This window comes from Lithobates pipiens, unplaced genomic scaffold, assembly GCF_037356315.1.
Source record: "Lithobates pipiens isolate NorthernLeopardFrog02 unplaced genomic scaffold, aLitPip1_a1.2 Scaffold_13, whole genome shotgun sequence".
Lineage (NCBI taxonomy): Eukaryota > Metazoa > Chordata > Amphibia > Anura > Ranidae > Lithobates > Lithobates pipiens.
Window position 1 is genome coordinate 300228706 of NW_027507718.1, and position 11009 is coordinate 300239714.

At 43.7% G+C, this 11009-nt stretch overlaps 1 protein-coding gene across 1 annotated transcript; it reads right to left on the bottom strand.

The window, feature by feature from the left end:
* Positions 1–446: 446 nt before the first annotated feature.
* CCNA2 (cyclin A2) lies at positions 447–10437 on the bottom strand. Its single transcript, XM_077476837.1, has 8 exons — positions 10024–10437; positions 7438–7693; positions 5343–5449; positions 4365–4588; positions 4074–4278; positions 2305–2418; positions 1200–1333; positions 447–814 (listed from the first exon to the last, which is right to left on the bottom strand). Exons 1-8 carry the CDS (start codon positions 10189–10191, stop codon positions 760–762), a joined length of 1263 nt encoding a protein of 420 aa, XP_077332963.1. The 5' UTR covers positions 10192–10437; the 3' UTR covers positions 447–759.
* Between the last annotated feature and the right edge of the window lie 572 nt (positions 10438–11009).

The following is an 11009-nucleotide window of genomic DNA, read 5'->3' on the forward strand; positions in this document are numbered from 1 at the left end:
CCAACACAGCAGAACCAAGTGCACCAACATGTAAACTGTTTGCATATGCATGGCCACACTAATAAAAATGCAATAGTATACACAAGTCCCAAAGTTTAAAGTTCCAGGCCAACAGCAGAGCTGTACTCAGCTACATATCAAATCACTGGAGTGCCACTTGTCTAGATTCTACAGTTGAACAAATGCAACCTCCATTTTCAGCAATTTAGCATTAAGCCAAGAAAGCCCAGCTCTTGGGCTAGTTTCTTGCCACATAGAGTTTAATGGCAAGCTACAACATACAACTCCTCAAAGTAGATCGCTAAGACATCTACACCAATCTGATGACCTCATGTGTTGTCTGCAATTATGTACCAACTTCCACATTAGGTGGTCAAAGTGTGCAAGCTGTCCTGTTCATTAAAACAAAATCCCTCATGTGACCCTGTCACATGATCAAACACTGGTTTTGCCGTTTATGGAACATTTATTGTCAATAACAGTGATTTATATAGTTTATAAACAAATATATGTCAACTTCTTGGTTAGTGCAAACTGCACAAAACAGCTTTATAAAATAGCATAGCTAAGCAAATATCTAAAACATACATAAAATTTACAGAATTTAAAACCATAAAAACAAACTTCGCTTCATAATTCTGTTCAGAGCACATCCCCAATACCTGAATGAGTTACAAAAAAACAAAGTCTCCAATAGAAAAATAACTGTACATCATGTGCTTTTTGTCCATATACATTAGAAAAGTCCAACTTTTAGGATTATAAAAATGTAGAAAGGGACTCTGGAGGATCAATTGTTGATGCACCTTGATACCTGGGGGAAAAATAAAAAATATGTCCATTAGTAGGCTGAATTAACCCAGTTGTAGACAGGAATAAACATGTGAAAACTACAGTAGGCTTACTTCACACGCAGTACATTCAATTTTACAGTCAGATAGGGCAAAGATGTATTGGTGGGGGGGGGTGACAAATTGACTCTCCCTTGGGCCATTTATGTGGACCTTTGGCCCATACCATTTGGTCATTCAGTGGACATTTTGCATTAGTAAAATATTTAGTTGCTCAAGATTTCATGCAATGTTCTATACCCCGTGTGGGTGAACAGTCATGTTTTGACTCCTACAATTGTTGATCTTTTGACAACCAGCCCTTAAAATGCCATTTAGGTTTGTTCAGCAATGTGTAGATTTACTCACTTTGCATTCTTGTATTTCTCACGCACAGCCTGTTGTTGGTGGGTTGTTGCAGAAAGATAGGTGCGATATAGATCCAAGATGCAAGGCTTAAGACTTTCTAATGAGTATCTTGTGAACTGGGCCAAGGAATCTGGCTGTGCGGGGGGGGGGGAGAAACAAAGTTTAAGTCACATTATATAAGAAAGAAAAACCCACAACCCAACATCAGTTCTCACACCAGCCCCGAGAGATTAAAAGTTATACCATAGAGATTACAGTTTAAGCCTTTTATGTGCATGGAATAGATTGCTCAGATTTCCAGATTAAAGATAAACGTCTGGAAAAATATTGGATTCACTTTAAATATTATGGGGGGGGGGGGGGGGGGGATATAACGATTCAATTTCGTTCTCAGCATGAAAGGGAGCTTAGTTATATAGCATGAGGCTGTATATTCTGAAATATTTACTTTTGGCAAATGCATTCACTGCATGCAAGCTGGGATCACATGCACTGCATTGATGCATTCACACAATGTCACAGTAACCATAAGGGAGAAGAAAAAAAAAAAAAAAAAAAAAAAAAAAGTTCAGGAATATGCCTTTATCCCATTTTGCAAATCTATGTACACTAAACTGATTGAATCAGTTCTGATATCACTGTTTTACTAACTTAATAGCATATTCTAAATAGGAAACCTTCATTGTTTGCAAATATTAAAGATTCTAACTACCAGCAAGAATGAGTCCTTACATTTAAAGAGCATCTGCCATTTCAGAACCATCATGGCAGTGCCCGTTACTGGGCATCCACTCAACTGCTGCCATGTACCTCATCTTGTTTCACTGAGGCATCAGCCATCCCATTAAAGTGAATGGGACTGTCGGCAAGTCAGAGGGAGGAGCTGCTGTGGGGCAGAAATGACAGTTGCCCTTTAAAAAGTTATGATTTTAACAGTTTGGATTTAAATTAAAACACATTTTGGAGGAGACTGAGGAATAGAAAAGGGAATGCATCAAGGTAAAGCTTTTAGCTTTAGTATCCCTTTAATCAACTCTGTACAAAAGGCATTGTGCACTGTACACTTATATCCCTTGTGGTCACCCCCCCCCCCCCCCAAACTTACCCAAGTCTCATCGTTTAATGTAAAGTTTGCAATGATGAAAGCCGATGCAGCAACAACAGATGGTAAGTATCGGAGGAAAGGGTCTGAATCTATCAAGCTGAGCTCTCCCAGATACTGCAAAAATAAAAAGTTACTGAAACATTTTGTAAGTGCAGAAAACACTTGCCAAATACCTGTTGCAATTTGAGAGAATTACTTTTTACACATCAATAGCATGTTATAGGGGACATTTCTAAGGCTCATTGTCAGACTAGAACTGTAACTAGAAGATCAAGTAGTTATGTTATTGCCCATCAATGAAACCATTTCTATTTTGCAGCAATATAATTGCATTTATACCACTGCCCAAACCTTGCAACCGTTTCTAGTTTAACCACCATTCCCCTGACAATTAGGATCTGCCTCCTTGGCCTGGTGCAACAACTGCCATTTGCCAAAGCAACATGCATCCTAGTAGGTACAGTGAAGGCAACTACTTCACTGTCCTCATGGAAGGACTTTACACAATGATACCCCTTTATAAAACATATCTGTCTCAAAGATGCCACAAAATGTTTTGTTTTTTAATGAAAAGGTCTGGCACAACAATCAGCCCTCAGGGGAGTAACCCAGACAGCACGTCGGTAGATGCAGAGGAAAGCTAATTGCCGAGATCCACACTCCATATGGATAAACTGAGGTGTAAGCCTACAAACCAAAATAACCACATTTACTCCTAAATGTCCCTGTAGCATCCAGTGCAGACAACTGGGGACGATAAGGTCCTCTAAGAAACAATCGGACTTCGGATGGGGGGGGGGGGGGCGGCGATTTGATAGAACTGTGCTGTTTTATGCACAGATGTCCAGTTAAAACACCTTTAGTCACCAAAAGTAGTACAGGAAGACTGTGCCATTACCAACAATAGCTGCCGATTTGGCATGCAAGTTAACATGTCAGATCGGCCCAATATGAACATGGGTTGAGTCATTTTGGGTGCAAGATTCAAGCGTACACCTGCAACAGTTATTAGCTTTATCCCTACCCCATCTGATTCCTCCAGCTTCAAATCAAGCTCTGGGATTGGTGCTACATTTACAATGCAATTAGTCCTGTCATTAAAGCCCCATGCCAGGTGAAAACCTACATATACCTTGCAGTACAAGGGTCAACTGCTTAGTCACAGGTAGAAGACTTAATATTTAGCCCATTTCACACCAGAAGACTTTTCCCATGCTGAAGAACCAGTCCCCTGAAGCCACTGGGCCAGTGCTTGCATACCAATATTACATATAGTGGAAGACCAATAGTCCTCCATTGTATGCAGGGACAGCGTGGAACATTCCCAGTGTGCCTCACACATGTGCAGTAAGGAACCGGGAAGTGAAGCCACAACGCTTCACTTCTTGATTCCCTCACCTAGAATGGTGGCAGCAGTCGCCGAGACCCGAGCAATCTCAGCTGCTGACATCGCTGGACCCTGGGACAGGTGGGTATGTATGTATGTATGTATGTATGTATGTATGTATGTATGTATGTATGTATGTATGTATGTATGTATGTATGTATGTATGTATGTATGTATGTATGTATGTATGTATGTATATATAGTCAGCAGCTGCAGTATTTATAGCTACTGGCTTTTAAGTTTTTTCTGTAGGTGGAATCCCTCTTTAATTAGCAGTTAACTTTTGCAGTACAGGGGCCCACCACAGCAAAGGTTAATTTTTCATTAGGGGAAAAAAATAAAAATAAAAGTTTTAAATATGCACATTTACACCAACACTTACCATGCACAAACTTTCCATTTTAGGAGCCACTGGATGGAGACGAAAATACTGGTTGAGGTATTGTAGGATAGTTGGAGCAGCAAGGTCAAAAGACAGAACTTTAAGAACCAAATGTTCCATTTTAAGAACTTGTTTCTTGTTGTAAGTGTCATCAGTAATGTAAACAAATTCTGCTACTTCAGGTGGGTAGATCTCTTCAAATTTCCTGCATTGGCAGAAACGAGTCCATTAGCACTCAGGTTTAGGCAAAAATATATTGTTCCTTTGCAATAGGTAGATGAAAATACTTACGAAGCTAAAAGCATAGCAGCAGTGCCAACTAATTGAAGCTTCCCCCGTAAAACAGACATTGATGACAAGAACCTGTCAATGTAGTTCACAGCCAAATAAAGAGTCTCATTCTGCAGCTTGTACTCTTCACCAACTTCAACCAGCCAATCAACAAGGATTGCACGCATGTTATTCGTTATATCAGGCTGCTTCTGCATGTAACCAGCCTTGGGTTTACATTTTATCTGTACAGAAGAAAAAAAAAAAAAAAAAAAAAAAAAAAAAAAAAAAGTTAAGTACATTGCAGCAGCATTGGTTTCTTCAGCTTTTCCCCACTTCATAGTCACCTAGGGGTGGAGCTCCAGGCTCCTTCAGTAAATAAAAAGTCATCAGTTATAAATACTGAAGCATTCTAATTCGTCAGCACTGTCATATGGGTAGCACGGACCAATCAGCAGCCCCATAGTCCGTCCTGACAGCAATGAAGACACTGCATGATTTCCAAGACCTGGGCTCCTGTTGCTGATATACCAAGGCTTAGAACTGGAGATTGCGACAGTCTAGGTCAGCGGCAATGGGGAGAGCTTTCAGGATACAATCAGCACTGATCAAGGAAAAAAATAAAAAATAATCCAGTAGGCTGGTTGTACAAAAGTAAATTAAGAGCCCAACCTCAGGATTGAAATGTGGCTGGTTTCAGCTGAACTGGCTTTTTTTTTTTTAAACATATCAAAATGGGCAGGGATTCAGCCATGACAGAGGGCTTTTGGGAGCTGCAGCATGCATTTGCTAGTGCCCTTAGGTGCCTACAATGAACTTGATCTAGTCTAACATTTAAAAGCACCTTGTGGTTGTATGTACTTGTCCCTGTGGCTCCCTTTTGGATTTTAAAGTCGGGCTATAAGTTTGTCAAGTAGAGCTTTAGCGTTACCCTCACTGCACTATGCTGCATTGTGTCAAACACCTACACACATGTGGCTAGTCAGAACATAAACTTACCTCCATTTCCCTGAGATAAGTGTGAATCTCCTCTGCATAATCTTGGACTGCGTTGCTACTGGCCACCTTTTCTTCCTCATCCACAATTGACATATCCATGGGAGAATCTGCAAAAATATAAAAGTTTTAGTGTACTTTAATACGGGTGCATTTTGTTTTGCAAAAGGGTGGCATTAGCCTACAAATGAATAGCCATCTGCAGAGCTTAAACAGTGAGTGCTCATGAAACAAGGAATTTTCACAAGTCCAGACAATAAAAGCAGCTATGACAAACATGTTTGCAATTTCAAAACAAGGTACAGTTTTCAGGGCTTTTGTGAAGAATAAAAATTGCTTGGCAAAGTATATGCATCAGAAACACATGGCCTCAGATGTCTATATGTAGCAGCATTGTTGAGAGGTCCAGAAGCTCCATGTTTTAGGTGCTTAAGGTACATTAGCCAAAAAGGAGTAAACTTGTACAAGACACTGCACTAAAGCAGACAAAAATAGACCACCATATTCCACCCAAATACATGCATTAGCCCAGGCTAACCCACACAGCAGTGTTCAGACCATGTGAAAACACCCTGAAAAGCTACTATATTTTCTATAGAAAAAATAATCACACATGCACCAAACCTTTGGAAAGCAAGGTTTGTTTTGATCTCCGACATGCAGCATTAAAAGCATCAGCACAAGCAAAACCACAGATCTACAGAAGGTGTTCTATGCTGCTTTAATATTCTCTTGGCAGATGAGCTCCAATTGGAGAAAAAAAATAAAATAATAATGTTCACTGACTGTACCAAGCCATTTGGTTAAATACACTTTAAGCACTAGCAGTAGAAGGGAAATAGAACAAGCATGCTTTCAGCTGAATGGGTTGTCCGTACTATACTGCAGCGAAAAGTTTACATGCACCATTTTCTTCTTGGCACAGTGCACTACAACATGGCTGCAGTGTTAGTTTTGAGACAGAATTAGTGACACCACACATGAGTTACAGTAAAGCATCTTCAATGCATATTACCTTAAAGTGGTTGTAAATTCAGGTTTTTATCTTAATGCATCAAGAAAAATAAAACAGCCTTGTGCAGCAGCAGCCACCCGACCCCCCCCCCCCCCCCCGATACCGGGGGTCTCTGTGCCTGAATGGACACAGGGAGCTGTGACTTGGGTGCCCCCATAGTAAGCTGCAAGTATAGCTTTTTTCTATAAAAACAACTCACACCCCATACGTGACTAACAGATGGGGAGGTCCAGAATTGTGCATAGCTTCCCCCCCCCCCCTTCACATACACTGGCAACAGGAGCCAATGGCTTCTGCTGCTGTCAGTCAAATGCAGTGAGGAGAAAGCAGGGGCAAGGCTAAGCCCTGCTGTTTGTCTTTGGAGCGCATCGCCACACAACTCAGGATTAAGCATGCACTGTGTACCCCCATAGCAGCTAGCTTGCTTTGGGGGCACACAAAGGAGCCAAGATTGCCAGTGGAGCACCCTAGGAGAGGAGGTTCAGGACCACTATGCATAACCATTGCACAGAGCACGCAAGTATAACATAGGGAATTTTACCTTGTGTGACCAAAGCTAATACTTTCACTGCCATGTACTGAGCCAAATAGCCCAAGTTAGGCCATCTGCAGTTATAAAGCACAAGTGCATGTTTTATTGCCTGGGTGACAGGAGCCAAATCAGCCAATACACAACCTGCTTGTACAATCTTTTTAGATCTACCATCCACTGTGTAGATTAAGGGATTGTATGTTTTATATTACCTGCATTGTTTACCCGTGTCCTTATATTAAGGGGGGGGGGAACCCCACACAAACACAGGCCAACAGAATCCTCCAGAAGAAGTCTAGGGGACATCTGGAAAGGCCAGATCAGAGGTTTCTCAATGTCCATGGGCGCCTTATCAACAAAGACTCATCCAGTGCTGAGAGAAGAAGTGTTCTAAGATTAAAGATAACATGCACTTGCATACTGCACCCACAGAAGCAGAATGCATTATAGCAAGCCAATATACATGGGTCATGTTTGTGCAGGTGTTTTAGTGCAGCTGGCTCATGTGTAATAACCAAGAACAGTAGCTGCCAAGACGAGCTTTACCTTACCATAGCTAGTATGAACTACGGGGATTTCTATGGGCTCCAGAGGCTTCCTTTGCCCAAGAGAAATTACCACTTTATTCAGCTGTTTCAGGTGTTCATCTTGGACAGGCTTTTTTGTAACTGGCTGCTTCCGATAGTTTGCACAGTCCGGCTCATCCATGTGGATTGCAAAGGTGGCCTGCTTGGGAGCCGCTTTTCCAGCTGGTAGCTTGCCATAATTCTCATCGTTAGTGCCCAAATGATTGCGTGCAGCAAGAACCTGAAGATAAGAGAATAGTTCAATCTAGCAGCACAACAAAACAATGCAAAGGACACAATTCCAAACACTTTTCCAGGTCTGAAAAGAAGTTTATATATTTGAAGTCTAGAATTATATGTAAACATTAAAGCAGAGTTTCACCCACACATGCAAGAATTAAAAGTCAGCAACTACACATGTTGTAGCTGCTGACTTTAAATAGGACTCTTACCTGTCCTGGAGTCCAGCGATCCAACCACTGCAGCTGATGCTTCCATCAGGTGCTGCCTATGCAAATAAGGGAACCTGGCAGTGAAGCCTTACAGGTTCACAGCTGGGTCCCTACAGCGCATGCGCACTGCCCTCCCTTACTGACCCAGGCAGCAGAGGGAAGGAGGAGGGAGCAGGACTTCTAATGTAACCCCCCCCCACATCAGGGTCCAATGGAAGTGGGGACAGGGTACCTGTCAAAAACAGGCATCTGCTTCCCCCCCTCAAAGATGCCAAATATCACATCAAAGGGGGGGGGGGGGGTTGGGTCAAGGCAGATCAGCAGAAGTTCGCTGCAAAATTATATATATATATATATATATATATATATATATATAGTCAGCCGCCACAAATACTGCAACTGCTGACTTTTAATAATCAGACATTTGCCTGTCCCAGCGATGCAGGGGATCAAAGCCCTGCTCGCCCCCTCCCCAAGCGGCACACAATCATCTGGGACCTGTGACGTGTCCCAGATGATTGACAAGAGGGAGGGGGCAGGAATTGACATCAAGAGCCCAGGCACTGAAGGAGGCAGACTACGAGGGACCCCTAGCAACAGGCATTTAGAAGTGATCTATATATATCAATTTTTTTTTTTGGGTGGAACTCCACTTTACAGCTGATGCACAAGATTTTCTTAGAGATTAAATCCCTTATGCAATAAAGGAGTTGTAAACCCTGAGGGTTTTTCTACCTTGAATGCATTAAGGTGAAACCTTTAGTGCTGCAGCACCCCCCCCCCCCTTCCTACCGGAATCCGATCGTTCCAGCAATGGGGGATGAGCACAGCAGCTCCAGTCACCATCTTGGGTCTCATTGATGGATTGATAGCCATTGGCTCCCACTACTCTCAATCAAATCCAGTGACAAAAGAGCATGCCAACACGAGTGCCGCCTCTGAGGGCACACTAAGAACAGGAGCTCCACAGGGGAACCCCAGAAAAGGAGGATAGGGGCCATGCTGTGCAAAACCCTTGCAGAGTAAAGGCAAGCACATCATTTATAAAAATAAGTGTTAGAATCCCATTAATGGTGGTTTGTAGCTAGTGATTGTTTAGACACCACAGCATGCAGTTTCCGCATTCGCTTGAAAGTCACATGTCACTGCAGTAATGCATGATGGGGAGGGGGCAGTTTGTGTGATGGAGTAGCATTTATTTTAGTTTTGATACAGTGGCAAGGGATTAGAAGAACACGGTCATGTTTTGAACTCCCCTCACTTGTTTTGGCCAGGAAGTAAAATCTCCATTAGGAGAGATGGCGAATAAAAAAAAATTCGCATTTTAGACAAGGGTCAGGGATCTGTCCCCTGCAGGTATAGCAGGCTGTTGTCATGAAGGGGCTGCTGTACTCACACCAGCAAGAACATGAACCTTGCCTAGAGAGCAACTGTAGCAGTTTCACTACTTGGACATATTGATGGATCTCAAATTGCTGAGACACAAAAGCAAACCCATAGAAATGTATTATGATTTTATTAGTGCCATAGTATTGGGAAGGGGGGGGGGTGATCACTGCAAGGTGATCACCCATGTGTCAGCCTAATACAATATCTTCCATAGATCTGGTGAGTACCCAGCAGGTTAATAGATTGGCACAAGGGGGAAGCTTGGATAGTAAGCTCCCATGAGCAAGGCCATCCCCTGTGGTCACTATAGAATAAAAGCACTGCAGACACTCTAGAACCCTACAATGCAGACACATGTCTTCCCAGCATACAGGATCACACTGACAAAGGTCACAGCTCGATCCTTGGTCCATGAAAGCTGACTACCAAGCAGAAAGGCCCAGTGATCTCAGCCCTGACAGTCTATGGATCCATAGCAGCGGTGTGATGAGAGCTGGGAGTGCCAGGGAGGGAAGCGTGATCGATCAGTATTGGAGGGAAATGATCGCTTGATGTATACAGGTCTGGAACCCCACTGATGGATCATAGCACGGTGCAGGCAGACTGTTCCCCCCTCCCCCGTCCTCTCTGGGGGGTCCACGTCCCCCATTATTATGGGGGGGACACAGGCCGATCAGCCATTACCGCCCGGAGCTAGGACCCAGCGCGCCCCCTAGTGCACTGAACATACCGGTACCGGGTGCTGCTTTCCTCCTCGTCCCTGGGCCCCCCGCAGCCCCCGATTTTCCTGCAGGACCCCCAGCACGGTGCGGCCTCCCTGGGGCCCGGCTTGCTGTAAGGGCGCCTTCCTGGGCTGGACGTTCTCCTGGTTCTCATCCCGCAGCACGTACTGCGACATCTCGGCCTGGGAGGCGGAATTAGGGAGGGCGCTCGGATATACGACCCCCGCTCCTTACACTACCCGGAGGGAGAAGCACACAGCACGATGTACTCGGCAGACCAGAGAGTCCCGCTCTTACCGGCGCTCACCGAGTACAATACCGGCCCTGTGCCCGCCACGCTCTCACTTTGTCCGGCTAGATAATTCCTGCGCGCTGCAGCGGACACACACTTCTCAGTTCAAGTAGCCCGCGACTATTGAAATCAGCCAATCACAGGAGCGCGCGGGGCAACGTCATCGGGACTACGGGCGTCTGCAGGGGGAAAAAAGCCAAGAGCGACTGTGATGTCAGAAGTGCTGGGGGAATAATAGTCACTAATACTGTATATGGGAGCAAAGCAACCTCATAGCTCCCAACTGGCCCTCATTTGCAGGGATTGGCCCTCATCTGTCCCTCATTTCCAGGGACTGGCCCTCATTTCCAGGGACTGGCCCTCATCTGTCCCTCATTTTGCTCTGATCTATAAAGTTGTATATAAAATGCACTTTTTATCTTTCAAAAAGAAGTCTTCCCCAGAGCTAAACCTTTCATCTGATTTGTAAATTGCAGCATTTGTAAATTTTAGAAGCCAATATAAAGTAATAGTAGTGGTTAAAAAAAAGTAGTGGTGGATTTAATTAACCTTTTTTTTGTTTGTTAATTTTCCTATAAGGGGGTGTGACAAGGGGCGTGTCCTATGCCTACATGCATTTGTTAATAGGTGGTTCCCATCTCAAAATGTTGGGAGGTGTGGAATCTCATTGTACTGGGATCACCTGGGCGCGGGTTTTCATGA

Bases quoted from the DNA above. Each gene is read 5' to 3' on its own strand.
- CCNA2 (XM_077476837.1), bottom strand. From the start codon at position 10,191: ATGTCGCAGTACGTGCTGCGGGATGAGAACCAGGAGAACGTCCAGCCC. The intron at 5,450-7,437 runs GTAAGGTAAAGC...ATATTTTTGCAG, and splicing joins CGTAGTTCATACTAGCTATG to ATTCTCCCATGGATATGTCA. The intron at 2,419-4,073 runs GTAAGTGTTGGT...TTATTTTTGCAG, and splicing joins AAATGGAAAGTTTGTGCATG to TATCTGGGAGAGCTCAGCTT.